The sequence below is a fragment of the Lissotriton vulgaris genome, chromosome 12, assembly GCF_964263255.1.
Source record: "Lissotriton vulgaris chromosome 12, aLisVul1.2, whole genome shotgun sequence".
NCBI lineage: Eukaryota > Metazoa > Chordata > Amphibia > Caudata > Salamandridae > Lissotriton > Lissotriton vulgaris.
Genome location: NC_141700.1, coordinates 85,258,499 through 85,277,761, shown reverse-complemented (window position 1 = coordinate 85,277,761; position 19,263 = coordinate 85,258,499). Strand labels below are relative to the sequence as shown.

The 19,263-nt window shown below is 40.4% G+C and overlaps 1 protein-coding gene across 1 annotated transcript in view; it reads right to left on the bottom strand.

Moving 5' to 3' along the window:
• Positions 1 to 19,263, bottom strand: part of LOC147673403 (fibrillin-2-like) — a 259,147-nt gene that overhangs the window by 36,307 nt on the left and 203,577 nt on the right. Inside the window, exons 31-44 of the mRNA XM_086947262.1 lie at positions 18,970 to 19,092; positions 18,332 to 18,454; positions 17,227 to 17,352; positions 15,894 to 16,016; positions 14,752 to 14,874; positions 13,412 to 13,573; positions 12,448 to 12,516; positions 9,782 to 9,907; positions 9,004 to 9,129; positions 8,650 to 8,799; positions 7,670 to 7,741; positions 5,042 to 5,167; positions 3,213 to 3,338; positions 715 to 840 (exon numbers count right to left, since the gene is read on the bottom strand). Of these exons, the coding sequence (XP_086803388.1) occupies positions 715 to 840; positions 3,213 to 3,338; positions 5,042 to 5,167; positions 7,670 to 7,741; positions 8,650 to 8,799; positions 9,004 to 9,129; positions 9,782 to 9,907; positions 12,448 to 12,516; positions 13,412 to 13,573; positions 14,752 to 14,874; positions 15,894 to 16,016; positions 17,227 to 17,352; positions 18,332 to 18,454; positions 18,970 to 19,092 (1,701 nt within the window). The remainder of the gene's footprint in view (positions 1 to 714; positions 841 to 3,212; positions 3,339 to 5,041; positions 5,168 to 7,669; positions 7,742 to 8,649; positions 8,800 to 9,003; positions 9,130 to 9,781; positions 9,908 to 12,447; positions 12,517 to 13,411; positions 13,574 to 14,751; positions 14,875 to 15,893; positions 16,017 to 17,226; positions 17,353 to 18,331; positions 18,455 to 18,969; positions 19,093 to 19,263) is intronic.

Genomic DNA, 19,263 nt, shown 5'->3' with positions numbered 1-19,263 from the left:
TGGGAAATGTCTATACATTGTTCTGTTAAGTTGAGGAACAACCCCACAAAGTAACATAAATTAGGAAAGTAGAAACTGAAATAGGCCTTGTGTTTAGAACATACTTCCTGGAAAATGTAGTCTGTCCATTAACTCGTACGTAACTTGTCACATATAGAATTTAATTGACTTGTGTTTCATTATTTATAAGGAAGGTTAAGAAAAATCCAGTTGACTGAAAAATCTCTCTTCCTTGTCAAAAGTACCATGCTGTCAAGGTGGCAACAGGGAATGAACGTTGTGAACTTCAATTCACCAAAATGCCAGCATGAGTGATTTCACACACTTTTTTACTGCCATTAAGAGCCCATGTCCCTTTGTCCCACTTGTATGGTCCTAAGAACTACCTGTACTTTCTGTTCTCCCTCCTGTCTTTGAAACTTTGGAAGGGCGTGGCGGGTATCGGAAACATCAAAGGGCAACCATGGTGTAAAATCTGCTACTACCTATGACCACTGGTCGTGGAAAACATTTACAATTGTCGTAAGACATTACTCATTCCTATATTTAGACGTTATTAGTCACAAAGCCTTTATGTGATCTCTTCTCCCTGGGCTATTTCATCTTGTGTTGGTTAAGAAGGGCCATTAAACAGAGACTGAGTAAGATCTAAACAACAATTATTTTCCAGGAGAATTTTTGGGAGTGAAAAAGAATGTAAAGTTGGCATCTCACCCATGCACATGGTTTGGTCACTGGTGACTTTGAATCCATTGTGACAGACGCAAACGTAGCTTCCCTCGGTGTCGACGCACTCTCCGTGGCTGCAGACATTTGGGATCTCCTGGCATTCATTGCGGCCTGAATGTAAAATGGAGTGCAAAAACATAGCAATCAAACGAAAATTCAACGAACATATCTACCATTCTACATTATGAACATTTGCTAGAAGGTTGTTGAAATTAAAGTTGCTATATACACACATTCATCAAAAAGCATTCTTCAGAATGGCTGGTGAGTGCATAAATATCTGTACGTGTGTACTTATGGCTGGATAGTGCGTGGCACAAAAAAAAATCTTTGGTGCCCTGCACAAATTCCAGTTACTTGCAAATGCACCTGCATGTCAGCAGTCAAACCCATATCACAAAATAAAATTAAAATGCATTCTAGTACAGCCTTTTAGCAATATACCTATATATGAAAACAAGCGTATTAATTTTGTCTCTGGTCATCATAACAGTGCGGGTGAAAACTATTAGAATCCACTATGACATCTGGCTTGTACAGGTAACTTCAACTTGGGTGTGCTCATGTGCATGTTTTGGTTCTATTCGTGCGGCTCCGGCTTCAAGGAAGGAACGTATTGTAATAATGTTTGAAGATGGAACAGCCTGGACCGCATAGTCTCATGAGGGGTTACCCCTGCCATGCTTGTACCGCAAGGAAGTGAGCATATTGAACTGAGTTAGCATTTATCAGCTGAAGAAAAAGCAAATCTCAAGAGGGCTCAATATCTACCGAAGGTAAAATAAGAGAAAGATCAGTATTCAGTGAAGCAGTGTGGCAAACATTATAGCTTCCCCATTCCTCTGCATCTACACCATATTGGTAATGGCTGACAGGCAGGATAGCAGGGACACATAGCAGGAGCAGAACTGCCTACGGGACAACCTTGTTTTCAAATTTAGTAGGCCTGAGGGATGCTAAGGTAGAATGCGTGAGTGACACTCGTGGAGGACAGCTTAGCACATTTAAAATGTTTGTAGGGAATGTCAGTCATGTCTACCAGTCAATGCTGATCAAGATGATGGCACAGGTGTTGACGTCAAGTGATTGAGCCACTGATTAGCCCTTGCTGGAGTCAATAGAAGGTCCGCACAACCAACTCTAGTGGATAAACGCCTAAGGCATCACTCGGCCTCATCATACCATCTATGGTAAGGGAACATCTTCCACTAGCCCAGAGGGCTCGATGCCTAAAGGTCACAGCCAACTATGATAGGATCGGCGGTTAGACGCACATTTTATTGCAAAGGTAAAGGCCCTAATATTCCTTAAACACACTTTGGAAGGCCTAAATAACATCATTAGTAAATCTGTGAAAGTGCTAGTGAAGCATGACCTGCAGCCGCACCTTTCCTCACTAAAGACCATTTATGAGTATTTATCAGCAATGGCCTGATTTAGAGTTTAGTGTACCGGGTTACTCCGTCACAAATGTGATGGATATCCCATCCACTATTACGAGTCCATTATATCATATGGCACCTGTAATACGGTTGTCTTGATGTATAAGGAGAGCATGCACCATTATGACACATTCTCTACATATTCCCTGTAAGTAAAGAAAGCTTGCACTGATGTTCACTGTCCCGTACAAATTAGCTCGTTGAGTGTGTATGTGTGCATTTGTGTATGTGAAGTTTAGACACTACAATAGGTGAAGCCTACATTATAGCCCCTGATTATCACTGTGAGCAAAGTCTGTACTCTTCACTACAATGAACCCAATAAGTGTGTATTTAAAGTGGACTGTGTAATGATGTATAAATGACATCATAATGTGAGATGTAAAAGAATGTCAAGAATAAAGAATGTTGAGGAAACATTCATGGGACATACCAGGACAGATATGGAAGCTGATTTACAAGCTCTATTAAAGATATATTAATTAATTATATTTATTGTGTCTAATGGATTTCTTTACATTGGCGACGAGGATTCAAAAAGACCCGAGAGACTAATTGAACAATGTTAATATTGAACAATGTTAATCTATTTATTTATTTAAATTATTTCACTTATTTTAGGGGGGAGGGGGAGAATGTAATGATGTATAAATGACATCATAATGTGAGATGTAAAAGAATGTCAAGAATAAAGAATGTTGAGGAAACATTCATGGGACATACCAGGACAGATATGGAAGCTGATTTACAAGCTCCATTTATCGATATATTAATTAATTATATTTATTGTGTCTAATGGATTTCTTTACAGACTGTAGCTGTCTGTGCTGCATCTGATGTCTACTTGTCTACATATGAGTGAAACCTGCACTGCTGCTAGACACATATGCCTATTCTCTGCCCTTATGGATTTTCAGTGGGTGGCCTCCTATAGTATGACCCTGAAGGCTCCATCTTGGTAGTTCTAATTAGCTATTGTGAGCAGATATAGAAACATAATAAACCAAATTCTCAGGGTTTCTGAAAGATTCTACAGCTTACCAATGCAGGCTCCACTGGGAGACAGCTTGTAACCTGTTGAGCACTCGCATCGGTAGCTTCCAGGGATGTTGATGCAATCAGCATTGCGCTGACATAGGTTCTCTGCACCGCTGCACTCATCGATGTCTGCAAAGATTAAAATAACTCATTTTAAACCTGTACATTTATTTAAACAGAATCAGAACTCTTGCAATGATCTTAAGTGTGGCATGACCTGCAACAGAAGTGTTCGTGGTATAAGCCTCATTACAAGAAGACTCTTGGTCACTTGACCTGGACCAACCTGATTAATTGCGCCCAGTAGTTATTCTTGGGCTGCGCACTGCCAGGTAATTGGTGATCTGAGTTTGTGGTATAACTTGAGCATTTCTATATTTTATTTAGATTCCTCCCCTAAATATATATAAATATACCATTACATGCTGCATTCTGCACTCTGCGTGTAAATCAAAAAACAATTAATGAGCAACCAGCGGACACACCACAAATAGCGGAATACAGATCAAGGGGAAATGCAATCTCAGAATGTAGTCACTTAATAGATGAGTCAATTGAGGCAAGAGAGTTACATCGAACAGTGGTCAAGGCTAAGGCTATAATTAGGCAGACATTCTATGGATGTACTGACTCAATGAAACTAATTAGTAAACACGGCACACTTGACACAGTGGATGGCATTTCGTAAATTGCCTGACATTGATGGAGTAAATTGTACGGAGAAATGAGGAATACGCCAGTGGTCCATAGTTGTCAATTCCAACAGTAAATGTAAATTTTTAAAAGGAGCCTGGGGGTCCTACTCATGACCATGGATGTCAATTTGCTGAAATGCCAGGTGTAGTGGAAGTGACATCACACGCCCTTTGACCTCCACTTTCACTCACACACACATACGTACGCATTCACACAAATTCACACATATACACTCTCACACATAAACACACTCTCACCCGCAGGCATGCACACAACATACATTTAAAAGCATGCTCAGCTGCTATAGAAGGGCATATTCCAGCTTAAAGTGCTCTATTTGTATTACACTAATAGTGAATAATATATTTTATTAATTCACTATTAGTGTAATAACAAATTGACAGACAATAAAGAGAGTGGTGCCCCAGCTGCCCCTATATCCCTGGCACTGAATTAGCCACCTTTGAGGCCAGGGCCTCCAAGGGCAGTGCCAGGATTCACACCGGCGACCCCTGGTGACCCCAAAATGACATTCATGCTCTCTGTATTTCCTTTCTGCTGGAGTTCTAAAAGCATCCATAACTCCACTGGTAGGAGATACTGGCTGGATCCTCTTAGCCATACTCCGCAGGACTCATAATGAGGTCCTATGTGATTTAAACCTGAGCCTCCAGAAATGGCACCTTACACTGAGATCAACGTTCAGCATCTTGAACATGCTTTTTTTAAATATTCCCTATTGAGGTACGAAAAACATAAAATCATAATCCTCCGTAGTAGATTGTCTTTGACCTCCAGCTAAAGAGGCATTTGCTGAAGGTTGGGAAAAAACAAAAAGAGTTATGTTGCCAAATCAGTAAACTGATACCCCTGACCAGGGTCTGACCTGGAGAAAAGAAACCACTGGCAGATGCCTTAGGTATCATCAGCAAGAAGGCTCTAGATTGCTCTGACCAGACACAATCATTTCACAACATTATGAAACCTTAAGAAAAGCCATGAGGCACATTGTTAGGGCAGCCTCTGGTGCGGACACTTCCTTAAGGGAGAAAGGTACCTTTGTACTCTACCCTTTTTGAGCATAAGTTTCTCACAATGGAGATACCATTCCTGTGCATTCAGCGAGCGGTCATTACCTTCACAGATGAGTAGGATATTGTTGTAGCTGAATCCCATTGGGCATTCACACCGGAAGCTGCCGATCTGGTTAATGCAGACACCATTGGTGCAGATTGCTGGGATCTCACTGCATTCGTCGATATCTGTACATGAAAGAGGATAGGGAGTTTAAGAATACTGTTATTGAGAATCACAGACGTCTGAGCTTGTGTATACAAATAATGCCTACATTAAGGAGGTGTGATCTGAACTGCATTACAGAGATAAGATAATGCAGAAAAAAACATTGGAAGTGATTCTGAAGCACTAACTGAGCCTATTGTTGCAGATTTCATTCTTAAGCCGCCTGCCATACAAATATTACCTTTCTTCATGTTAGGACATGGATTTTAGACAAATATTTCATAATGTGTTGTAGTTAGGCTTAAGGTATGTTCACTACCAAGCCTGTTGTTTAGCCTTATTGAATGTTCCTCTAATTAAAGGCATGACTAATAAATATTTCCGAACAGACCTACAATTTATAGGGGTGATTGAAAATGAGCAACATAAAAAACGTATTTCTTTTTACGTATGTGTAATGCTTAGAAAGACTTGTCATAGAACTCAGAAATGTGGAGTTTACTGTAATCCAAAGAAACCTACGGTGTGTGAGTCAGAGGAGCAGTCTGTGTATTATAAAAAAAGGCAACGAGCACCACTGGCAGTGCTTCTGGTTGTGCTTCTGAAGGATTTTTTCAGTCCCTAGCTATCTGTTCTAACTTCTCCAAGAGCAACAAAATAAACAAGGTGGAACTTATTGTGATCAATCAAAGAATACAGCTCAACTTTTATTGAAATAAAACCAATGTCTCAGAGATAGCTCAGTATACAGAGAATATAAAAAGAATCTCAGAGACAATTCATTACATATTGAAGGCAAACATAAAAATCGACTGAATATAAAAATATCTTAGAGATAGGTCAAAATCTACTGAAGATAAAACAAGTGTCTTAGAGACAGCACAATATCTAATGAAGGTAAAATAAATTGTCTCTGAATCAGTTCAATATCTACTTACTGAACGGAAAAAAGTTTCAAGAGATAGCTCAATATCTGAAGGTAAAATAACATTTCAGCAAAAGATCAATGTTAACTGATGGTAAACACATCTTCAAAATCCAAAGAAGATAAAACAATGTCTTGGAGACAGCCCAGTATCCACTAAAGGTAAACAATGTCAATGAAAAGTGGCCAAGGGTCACAGCTCATTGGTAGAACAAGAAACAAGTTAACTGATGTGGGAACCTGTTCTCCACTAACACGATTGAAGGCGACTATACTAACACTTACCTATCCTCTGGTCTCGGTTAAGTCAACTTTGCATCAAGTACCAAATGAAGGCATTGCCGATTAAGGATCTTTATCCTGAATATATTAATCTATGTTAATATCACAATGACGTTTTCCTTCTTGGAAAAATTTAAATGTTCTTTCTTTGCAAATAGTTTCTGGTATCGGGCTATAATTTGTTTCTAATAAAAAGAAATATGGATGGATGTTCTTTGGGACTATCAGCCGTATTTGATTTTGTGTCAGCTTACGTGTTAACATTGAAGAGGTCTCCTTGGAATGACCCCTAGAAGTTGTTCATGAAGCAACATTTTACACATCATACATTTCCTGAGTATCATCCTCACCTCTCTGTCACCTCCGCATTAATAAAGTCACAACTCCGCTTCCACACCTTACTTCAGCTGAGTAAATTGAAAACCTTTCTTCTACCCTCGCCTCTAGGCTGCCACCTACAAACATGTCCTGTAAGTCATCAATCACTGTAACTGACTGGTCTAGGAATTTGCTAAAATATCATGCACTTCATTCAGTGTTTGCAGCTAGTCGATGTATGCAGCCATAAACACTGATATGATATCACACCATAATTAAAAGCCAAATCATTGCACCACGGTTCCTCCACATACAGAAACCATCTTATCTGTTCATCTACTCTGGTAATACGAGGCATCCTTTGACACATGAAAAGGCCACTTTAATGGTGAATTTCAGTGCAAAAGGAAACAAATCAATGCCACAGTGGCATACCAGTCCAATAATATCCAACACAATTACAATAAACCACAAAATGATGGAAGGAATGTGCAAATCTATCCCAGTCGCTGGAAATCATTTAAACCACATTCCAATCTATCGTTCATCACCCACTGCGCCACTCTACAAAGAGACTAGGTATAGGCAAATCTCTCTTGCTTCCTAATCCTACAGGAATAGTCAGTCTGAATCCTCAGCCCAGGACCCCTCTAGATAGGAAAACAAATAACTTCGATCATGCTGTGGGCCATGCAAAAGGCTGTCAGTAACAGTTTTACAATATGTAAGGATGCTGCAAACAGTTGTCTGCTCTTAAATTGCACAATACTGGAAAGTATGTAAATCTATGAAAGATTCATATTGCAACGAAAAGACATCCACAAGATGAAGGAGATACGTTATGTGATTGTCAAATGCCATTACAGTTTTGTAGAAAACATTAGTGTTGACCCACTTGCTGTACCATCAGCTGTGTTTGTGGTCCATTGAGAGATCATCACAAGCAGAAGGGTCCGTCACCCAAAAATAAAGTACTGTCAGTATCACATGTACTCACCAGTGGGCTTTCCTGTGTGGATGTCAATGATGAACCCAGGGGCCTGGTTACCGCACAAGAACTGATATTCAGCTGCAGTAAAAATAGAATATGTTAGATCAAACTGTGAATGAGCGTGTTCATTAATAAGGTTTATGTAGTGCTACTGCTACATAGAATATAAGATAGCTTTGAACAGGATTTAAAGAAAATACATTAGAATGGACAGGTGCAAAGTACAGAAAAACACAATAATACAGCAACAGAAACAGAACAGATTAATATAGCACAGTAAATGGTAACATAATAGGAGACAGCAGCACAGACTGTGAAGACGAAGGAAGATAAGAATAGGTTTTCTTCTAGTTCCATGCTTACTTCTGAATGGGTTATCACACTACAGTAAGGGCTGGCGGTAGCCTCGTCTTTAGAATTGGCTAGCGCTGTTATAACTCTTATGGCTTGTTCTAGACTTGCAAGCTTTTTATAGGCTTACACAATCTCCTGGCTATGATTAATTGACCAATATTGCTAATTTTGGGGTTCAAGTTCTTAGTGACTACGACAGAACATAGGTGTTTGTTGTAGGTTCAGGTCTACTACTGTCAGGCCCAGGCAATGGACACTATGGTTGGGCTAGACTCATACTTAAGAAGTATAGGGGCATGGTATAGTTCACAATGCTTGATCTAGGCTCATATTCACCGCAGACCAGGACAGGAGAGAGGGACCTGCCCTGCTCTTGGCTGTTACTGTTGGCTGGAACACAGAATAGCTCATCGTGGTTGCGTTTGTCCTAAGCTTATGTTTACTTGTGGATGGGCCAGGTCATATCTCATAGTTTTTATTTTAGGGTCACACCCTTACCTGTTGTCAGAAAAGGGCTTAATACAGACCCTGAATTCTAGGCTCATACACACAGCTTTCTAAACTGGTTATTATATTTACTGATGGCTCGGACAGGACATAGCTCAGGGCGCTGGTTCTGGGCTCATACTTACTACTGGCGGGAACAGGACACGGCTCACAGGGCTTGTTCCAGGCTTTCCCAATGTTGTACGAGCAGCAACACATCTTCTTGGTCATGTTAAAAGACAGTTCATTCTCGCATGTGTCATTAAAATGACGGTAGCACACGCTCTTCCTCATGTCTGCAAAGCATCAAAAGGCAAGAAAAGACAAGAGGAAAGCTTTTTACGAGGTTTCAAATAAAATAGTTCACTGACAAGTATTTACTGACAACACTAGTGGAGCAGTAGATCACCAGTGTACAGTGCCAGCAGTACACAGCGGATCCTGCTCTGTCTAGGATACACTTCTTAGTCTTTTAGTGAGGTGAATTGTTCCATTCATACCCATGCAGTTGTTTCCTCCATTGACTTGCATGTACTCCGGGGGACAGACACAAGTGTAGTTTCCAAGCGTGTTGTAGCAAGTGCCTGGACCGCAGATTCCGATATGAGCACTGCATTCATCAATATCTGAATAACAAGAAAAGCAGAAAAACTAGATTTTACAATTAATTTTAAAATGAAGCAAGCAAAATGTGTGTGTATACACTGCTAAAATCCGGTCTGATGTCATATATGAGTGTTTAACGTTAGAGGCAGGACTGTATTTGGGAGTACTCTTCCGCGAATGTCAACGTGAAGGGAACGTGCAGATTCATAACAGGTCAGTATAATTAGATAACTAAGGTAAAGTAAGGAGAAGGGTGGGTCCGATAAACATCACTAAAGATCAGGCACTCTGATCTAGGGATTCAACAGCCTCCTTGTAAACAGCTTCTCTCAAGCTAACACAGCTTCTTCCTGGTAACCATGCCATCTGGAATAACATTCCCTTAAAATGACGAACAACAAAAGATGCGGCTGACAACAGGCTTACAAAATTAATCAATCAAGATAGTATCATAAACATAAAAAGCAATAGCTACAATACACGCCAACCTGCCATTGTTTGTTTTTTTACTATATAATCTCTTCAATCTTCTCAGGGCATTTGGTTTTGGAAATCTAACTATAAAAAGAAGCTAAGATTTAGCAGAGTTTCAACTCACAGTGTCGGACGAAGGTGAGTGAGTACCTACATTTTCCAAAAACTAGCAGTGAATGTAACCAGAGACTTGCTTACCTTCACAGATACGGGTGTCTTCGTTCAGGTAGTACCCCAGCGGACATTCACACTGAAAGCTGCCGAAGGTGTTGACGCAGTTTCCTCCTTGGCAAAGGCCTGGGAGCTCTTGGCATTCATCAATATCTACAACAAAAAGACATACCATTATGATAGGAACTGTGTTCACTCAAGGCACCTCTAGTGGCATTGTAGGGAGCAGCAATAAAGTGTATCTCAGGCCTTATCGATTGTCGCCAGATCGTGGTTGAAGCACGTTGTATCAGACACCTTCACTTCCAGGCCTTTAGAGAAAGGGAGTGACTGTAAATCCCTGAATTTACCTATATGAAACTTAGTAGTTCCGACAGCACAGGGATCCCTAATTTAAGTGCGATTTTGCATAATAGACCACCTGAGTTTCGCTTAGACTGAGTTCTTGAAACCGTGGCTTTGTGGGGTGGAAGTGCCCAGTGCCGTAAAGTCTCAACTCCTGATGTGGCTACAGATGTGAACATGGAACTCCAGCTGAACCCTTACTCCCTGGGCAAGGTTGCATTGTCCAATATTCCTATTTGGGATGATGTTGTTTGGAGCAAAGTTTTGAAGAATTATTGGAGAGTCCCTTTTTAGATGCAGTTTGGATTTCTAGATCCATAATCTTGAAAGGATTTACAGCAGTTACATGCTGGTAATATTCAAAGCATGGCCATGGAGATTTTAGTGAGAGCAAGATTATTTAGTGGCAGTAGCTGTCGGCATAATTAGGCTGAAAATATACTTGGATTGTACAAACAGGAAATAGAAAGGCATCAGTACTGAAGAGTAGATTTGTAAGGCAATGAAGTGGTACAAATTAACTTTCTACCACTCTAGCCCCATTTCAAGGAGGTCGTGAGCACGATAGGCGAGGCATAGCTCAATTTAAGAAGCTTTTTGTGTTCGACATTGGACTTCTATTATCTAGGAACGAATCTCCTCTCAACACGGCACAAAAACACAAGGGAGATGCTTCTGACAGTAAAAATAGTTTTTTTCTAGATGTTAGAAAAAATGTAGCTCATTTACTATTTCTCTTACCAGCATACAAATGACAGAGAAAGAAATGCATAGTAAAAATCCTAAATGACATTATATAAAATACCTTAATACTGCCCTTAAAATTTCCTTTGGTTGTGTCAGGGAAAAAAATTATTACATATATATATATATATATATATATATATATATATATATATATATATATATATATATATATATATATATATATATATATATATATATATGCTACTATTATAAAGAGAGAACTGTGTCCTTTGAGCCAGGTAAACTCGAAAAGTACACCACCAATCGCAACACCCAATACAGCATTGGAAAGGGGTGGTCCAGTAGATGGACATAGGCTATAAAAAAAAAAAAAAAACGTTATTTAAAAAATAAACAATAAAAAAAAGTAGTCCCTAAGAAGTAGCGCCGGCCGTGTGTGCTAACAACGAGCGTGCTGACATCATCGGAGGACAGGAACACGAGGAGGAGCGGACAACAGCGCGGGGAGGAGCGGAAAACTTAGCCAGACTGGAGGGAATGAGGTACGTGAACCGCGGGGAAGAGCGGTGAAGTAAGGCGGACTGGAGCGGAATGGAGGAGCGGAGAACGTAGCAAGACTGCAGCGCCATGAGGTATGTGAAACGCGGGGAGAAGCGGTGAAGTACGCTGGGAGGAGAGGTAAGTGAGGCGGAATAGAGCCGGATAGCGGACTGCAGCTGGGCCTGTAGACTGGCTTGGTGTAGTGGGGGGGGCGGTGAAGTGAGGCGGACTGGAGGGTGCAGATATTTAAGTGAGAGTAGTGGGGGGCGGTAAAGTGAGGCGGACTGGAGCGGGGGCCTGGGTTTGTGCGACTGGGAGCAAGCGCTGAGGTAAGGAGCACGCAAGCCTGGAATGCTGCCCCCAGCCCCAGGCAACGCTGAGGCGGGCTGCTAGTCTATATATATATATATATATATATATATATATATATATATATATATATATATATACAAACATACACACACACACATATATATATATTGTAAAAAAATACTTTTTTTAAATAAACTATTTATTATCACAGCTCAAAGTATGCAAGTTTTCATGCTCAAAATGTTCTTGCATTTTGCACTGGCTGAGAGGATGCAGTTGTCATTTGAGGTCGTAAGCTGTCTAGTAGTGAAGCTTACACTGTGTTTGTGCGTGATGTGGACATCGTGGAGGCACTCAGGGGTCTCACAGACAGCTGCATGCTCCCCAAGCCATTCATGACGAGCCACAGTTTGTGTCTTGTGACCCCATGCACTTTAATGGTTAGAGAATCCAATGATGATAAATGCCAGTGCAAAGGCTGCGTCTCCTTCCCATGGTTAGCTGCTGTTTACCATGTGGGTAAACTCTGATTCCCTTCCTATTGTAACAATGAGTTGGGCGGTTAGCACCTCACTGCAAACAGTGCTGTTGTGCTGCAAAGGATTAGCAAATCCCATGTAGACAAAACGATGAGTATTGTGCTGTGAGAAGCTTTTTTTACATATTGTTTCCTTGTTTATCAACCCCCCTGAAGCAAAACCTTGTAAAGTGACCCTTCTGTTATTACAGTGCAGGGAGCATCAAGCTTGGTGTAGCATAAGAAGCAATTTACATCGGCTTCTGCTCACCCTCTAGAATAACGGTGATTGGATTTGGACGGAAACCTTCTCCTCCAGGACACAGGGTCTTGTACTCAGCTGCACAAAAAAACCACAAGAAAGATATTAAACAGAGCAACTATTTTACAAATCCAACTATTTAATATCCCAGAGATCAGAACCCCTGAGTTATTAAAAGGTACTCCTGTGCACATTCAAAGTCCTCTGTCCAAAGTGTTCCCAAATATTACCTTCAAAGGCGAGGGTGCTCAGCTCATCACACCCAGTATAGATGTCAAGTTTGAACTGAGCACATTTGATCTCTCCCTCTTCATCCCTGTTCATATTCTGACACTTGGATAAAGAGGGAATAGACCAAATAACAATGCTGTTGACTTATGGAGGCCTGGTGCATGAAAGTGAGGCCTTGTTTTGGGAAGGCAAAGTTCATGGGCAGTCTCATCTTAAGGTCTTTACCTCTTTTTCTTTAATGCACGCTATCTCTTTCCCACTCACACTCTCTCTCGGCCTCCCTCACTCTCGCTTTGCCAATCTGTTGCTTTCTATTTCCCTCTCTGTCTCGCGGTCATTCCAATTTCAACACAAAACCAACCAAAAATGTCTTAGTATGACAAATGTTAACTTAATATTTGCAATCGAATTAAATATCTCTGGAAATCAAAACCTTTCCTGATGAACTGTTTAGTATACCAGTGATACCTACTTTGACAGAATGTTAATTGTGGTGTCAAACATTTAGGAGAAAGTTGCGGATTTTAATTTCTTAGTGTCATATAGACAATCTAATAATTTGAGACGATAATCATGGCTGCCAAGCACATCAAGTAAAAGCACAAAAGAAGTGGGACACAAAAAATATCAATTATTCCCCTATAAAAATGTGTTATCTCATTCAAAAACTAATTGCACATCAAGTGGTGGCGATAAAATGGATTTACAAACAGGATTACCGGGTAATTTCTGACTCACTTACTTGAATTTCCAGATGGACAGAATTCACAAGGATTGCCCCAGGCGCGCCCCAGAGAGCAGCAGCAGGAAGCTCGGGTGACCCCAACACCGATCTCAGCACTGCACGAGATCCCACCATCTCCCCTGGGCTGGGTGTCCAGGAAACAGTTTCCAACACGAGTATCTGAATGTTAGAGGAAAGGCAAGAGGAACGGTTAGCTTGCAAGACCTAGAATTATAATGAAAGAGAAGGCAAATTCAACTCGGGTAGAAACACTAGTTGTGCTCCGTGATCAAGGGATGAGAGGAGTTGACTGAAGAGTATCATTTACACCCTTATAGGTCAAAAGGAGATAGTTTTAGGTGATAGTGGATAAACTATGAAGGAGTACATTCTTATCAGGTGAGAGCTTATGGAAGGCTGTTAAGTATGCTGGATTGTTGAAGAGTGACAACAGATAAAAGATTGACTATTCAAGGTCCTTCCAACCTTTCATGGCCACCAGCCTTCCAGGAGGCGCATCTGTCGGTCAAAAAGGGAATACTAATGAGGCCATAAAACAATTGTTTTGCTCTATTGGAATGCAAAGAAAATACTGTGCTACAGGTTTTTTTTTTAATAAAGTCAGGCATATTAATTTGGATTTAGAAGTACATGTCTTAATTCACACCAATGCATCTTAAAAAATCTACCTGACAGTCAGAGCAGAGCTTGAAAAAAAGCTTAGCCACAGCCGCCGCTTTCTCTGCCAGCCTTATTCATCAGCCCACTTGTTCTGATGAACACTGCTTGATCCATAAATCATGAAATCCAATCAGCATTGACAACAGATTGGAGTTTTACTTGATTAACGAGCCAAAACAGAAATTACATAATACAAAAAAATGTGCTGGAGTAGCTGGAAGCAACACTTTTAGTAAGTAAATATGAAGAGAATATTCTAAATATGTATTCAGAATATGCATTCCTGAAAACATACATAGTCATTTATTATCTGGCCTATATTTATTGCGAGAATCCAATTTAAATTTCTAACTTGATTCCACAAATTATCAGGAAAAGCAGTACTTCGTTGTCTACAGTGTCGCTGGGATAATAATGGCCCCAAAACTATTAGTACGAATTAACAAAAATCATTATTGTGTAAAATGCTCTCATAGAGTGCGCGATCCACACCCTGAATTAATTTTTTCAAACAAAGCCTAACAAAACTTGGTACAAATGTGGCAAAGTCCCCAAATTAGAAGGAAAGAGGAACCTGAACTTTGAATGTGTGGCCTGGTTGCATCAGCTTAACGGAATCCTGAACTCAGACAGCCTCCTCTCTGCATCTGGAGTAACAATAGGAAAAATTAACTTACCCACGCACCCAACTCCGGTAGGGTTTAGCTCAAAGTCCTGTGGGCAGTTGCACAAATAGCTGCCGGGTGTGTTCACACACAAGCCATTGATACAGTTCACCGGGTCAGCGCACTCGTTTACATCTGAAACAGGAGAAGAGAACACGTTCAGCAGACAGGACATATACATCTTCAACGTGTCGCCACCCATTACATTTCCTAAGCAAATTTAATGCACAGCATAAAACCGCACAATGAGAAGATAGTGTGCGCTCTGTTATTTGACAGTGATAGCATTATCATAAAAAATAGGGCCAATGTCCATATAATTCTGAAAGAGGCCAGAAAAAGAGCACCATACACCGTACAAAATCTTCAGATTTAAAACATATCCAGTGTGTTTAAACCACTGACTTTGCTTCCTTTATGCAGGCATAATGTCTATTGCCGAAATGAAGAATAACCCACCGGAATTTGGAATGGTATTCCAAATTTCCCAGGTAATTCCCCCTTTCTTACAGTATCCTAATTGGCTCACTAATAGTGAGAGGTAATCCCTCTGACCTCCATCCCCCAATTACCTATGCTTCTGGTATCAGTAATTCTGGGCTGATTTACGGGCATCTTATAATGGGGCCCCACGGAGGCCAAGGCACTTGGTTCCTAAGTGACGTATAACCCAATGAGACACCTATCGGCATCCACAGATAAAGGGACTGAGACTGGGGGTATTTGCTACATGTTTTGACTTTCTTCCTCAAGGACATGTTGAGTTCCCTAAACCTCTTCCTGTATGAGAGGGGGACTGGCCTGTTAGAAAAAGTGAGATTCTCTAGCAGGCCTGGTTAGGGCAGATCATGCAATTGACTATTAACCCTGTCTGTCAAACTCGTAATCAGGGCCTTAGTGCCATAAGAGAAACTGATGTGATGACTTTGAGGACTGTCATATGCACTTATCTTCCATTTAGAACTGGCTGTAAAGAGGTGAGACAATCATAAAGAGACACCTTGCAATGATGGGGGGGGGGGGGGTTATGATGGAGCTGGGAGTCCACCTCCTGCCAGAAGGTCATGTGTCTAGGTAGCATTAACAACCACTTTTCACAACCTATATCAGGTCAACCATTATAGCTTTAAACAGAATGTAGATAACCATCGTACCTGTACAGTTTCCGCCGCTTCGGTCCAGCTCGTACCCATCATCGCACACACAACGGAACATCCCAGGCAGGTTCTGGCAGCTTCCAAAGACGCAAATATTCTGGAAGGTGCACTCGTCAATGTCTAATAAAGGCAAACATCAGGAAAGTCAAAGTTGATGGGTGAACACTTTCAGGAGAGGTTTAATAATTCTGAAAATAACAAAACTAAACCGCCCACAGTACTAGCCAGTCAATACAAACGTAAATCAAAACTCTTAAAATATATATCAGGTAACCAAAAAGTAGACATGCAATACACTGAATAAATAAATACATAATAAAAAGACAGGTTAGTTTAAACATGACCCCAATCACAAAACCCATGAGGAAAATCAGAATTGTGCTGCTATAGCATTGTTTTTGGTCAAACCTCTGACTTTCATGAGATTCACAAATAGCCCCATAATTTATTTTGGAAATTCCAGTAGCTGTATATTTCCAGGTAAATTGACAGCATAAAATCTACTAATGCAGACTTCAACTAGGTTATATAAGTGTACCATGATGGAAATTTACAAAAATGTATATTTGGACATAAACATTTTTTTCCATCTTTCTTCAAGGTTAAAATATGATTCCCTATGAATGAAATCTTTCCCCTGTACCCCCCTTCCTTAGATGTTCTGTGTGCTTCTCTGTTGCCAAGGGGCTTACAAGGGTCCTTGACAATAATATCTTTGTGAGTGTTGTCAATGTGTTAACCTCTATGCAAAGGGTATGTGAATAGCAAGGAACTCATGGTGAGGGTTTTCGCCTGTCAGACCACTACTGACAACGTCACTACTAACCCTACACTTATTACTCTTGAAATTCCACCTATTTGCATGAGCAAATACCAACAACCCGATTCACTGTACAGAGGAGGATTTACCCAGGAGAATGTTTTTGTGCAATTTCAGGCAAACATTATTTGAGTGGAGGGGGAGGGGTAGGCTTGCTTTGCTGAACTAAGCTATATTTAGTAGAATGCTTACCATTATTAATATATTTGTGTCATATGTTTCTCACAGGCAAGAGATCTTTTTGATGAACATGAACATATGGAACTATTAGCCTTATAAAGCTATTGCTGAAAACTTTCTAGTGTACAGTGGCCTTTACCTGCATTAACATGTTCTTATATGAAATCTTTTTGAAAGTGTTCTCATGCAAAGTGCTTGCACACAGTATGAACCTGTTCCTATGTTAAGCCCTCTGACAATTAATGGATCTTATTTGCACTGTATAAAACTCTAAAAAATAAAAGTGAATAAAATAAAAGTGCCCTCCTGTTGATGGGCAGCAGTTTTTACCCTGGCAGGCCTTGCTGTCCTCAGTTGGGGTGAAACCCATCTCGCACTCGCAACGGTATCCTCCAGGTGCGTTTAGACACTGGCCATTCTCGCACAGGTTGATGTTGTCTGCACATTCGTCAACATCTGCATGGAAGCAAGAAGAGGAGGGACAATAATGATCACACTGGATAGATAGCAAGAAATACATTTAAGATTGTGATGAGAAACACCATGGTAAATCCATTATTTGCCACTTATTTGAAATATTAAAATTTTTCAATCAGGTATAAAGAAAGGATTTGTCAAGGATTTACAATATACCAAAGGCAAAAAGATCTTTAAATTAATCTGTGTTTTCAAGATAAAAACAATACAAAAAAGCATCAAAGGCCTTATTCAGAGTTTAGTGGGTAGGATATTCAAACCGTGATGATATCCTGTCTGCTGTATGAAAAGTGCCATAGGCTATAATGCAGTAGTAATTTGACGGGCGGTACATCAACAACATTTGTGACAGAGTACCCATCTGCCAAACTCTAAACAAGACTCTTTCAGTTGCTCTGTTTCTTGCCAGGTTTAGGCTCACTGGGCCCTACCTAGGGCACATCGGACCTCTGAACTCAAATAACTTTCCCCTTCTCCATGACTCCTAGCAAACTCCTAAGGATCTAGCTGACCCTCTGGCATGCCAATGGTGCTACCCGGTGAAGAGAAGATTTACCAGATAGGAGGGCATCCACCAGGTATATTCCCGCCTTTGGTCTGTCCTTGAAGGCACCATCTCTCAGTTAGGCAGAAACTATGTGAAATGATTCCCTCACCAGCTTAAATAAATAAACACTAAAGTGCTTACTCGATGCCCTATAAAAGGCACACCATGCATGCTGATACCTGAAGTGTCCTAAACCCATCTGTGGCATTTGAAATAGAGGAATGGTATGCAGCATCAAAAGACTAGATCAGAGATGTGAGACGTTTCTTCCCCAGGTAACATCAGCATCCTATCTCTCCAATCAAAATCATCATATGCGTAATTCAGCAAAATCTGAGGCCCTTTGGCCTGAGTGTCCATCGACATAGCCATGGTTGGTCTAGGGGTAGAGATATGAAGTGTGTGACATACCAGAACAGGAGAAGCCATCACCATTGAATCCCTCCTGGCACGTGCATCGGTACGAGCCTGGTGTATTCACGCAGTCGGCATTGATGTTACAGCTGTGCTCCTCCGTGGAACATTCATCCAGATCTAGGAATCAATCAGATAAACCTTGTTTACATTTATTATTTGAGGCACAATAAATATTGAGCAACCAGAATAAAGAATTCTACGATATCCATATTAATCTGCAGTCACTGATTAATCTGTAATTAAAATACAAAATCTCCCTGTGTTTATATTATCAAGCAATTGTAATCCTTCTAATGAATTCATTATGATACCAACAGATATGTTTGATGCGTTATCATTATCTGATTTATCATATACAACCACTACATTTGCAACAGATAGAGACAACATTTGCATGGATTTAAATTGCAAATAATAAGCCATAATTATGTCTGAACTCAAAGCACAACAAAAGTCAGAACATTGAAACATTTAAGAAAAACCATTAGAAAATGAGACAAATATAAGCAAAGTTTTCAGAAAATCTATTTCAAAACTATAGGGAAGTTAGAAAGTCCAAGGGCCATACATGCCTTGTATTCCTTGAACAGTTGTGTACTTAAACAACGCATATTTTCTTTAATGATACTTACCAACGCATTTCAAGCCATCCCCGACCCAGCCGCTACGACACTTGCACTTGAAGCTGCCAGGGACGTTGATACAAGACGCGTGCATGTCACAGTTGTGAGCTCCAATTTCACACTCATCCACATCTGAAGAGAAGAGGAAAACAACAGAGTTTACCAGGTGGTAGGGAGTTTAACAGACTGAACATAAAATGCCTTAGTCATTCTTTGAGAACATCAAATGGGATGAGTAATCATGAGTGAACAACCACAAAAATGCTGTCATATAGTTTATTTCTGAGATGTATTATCTATGGG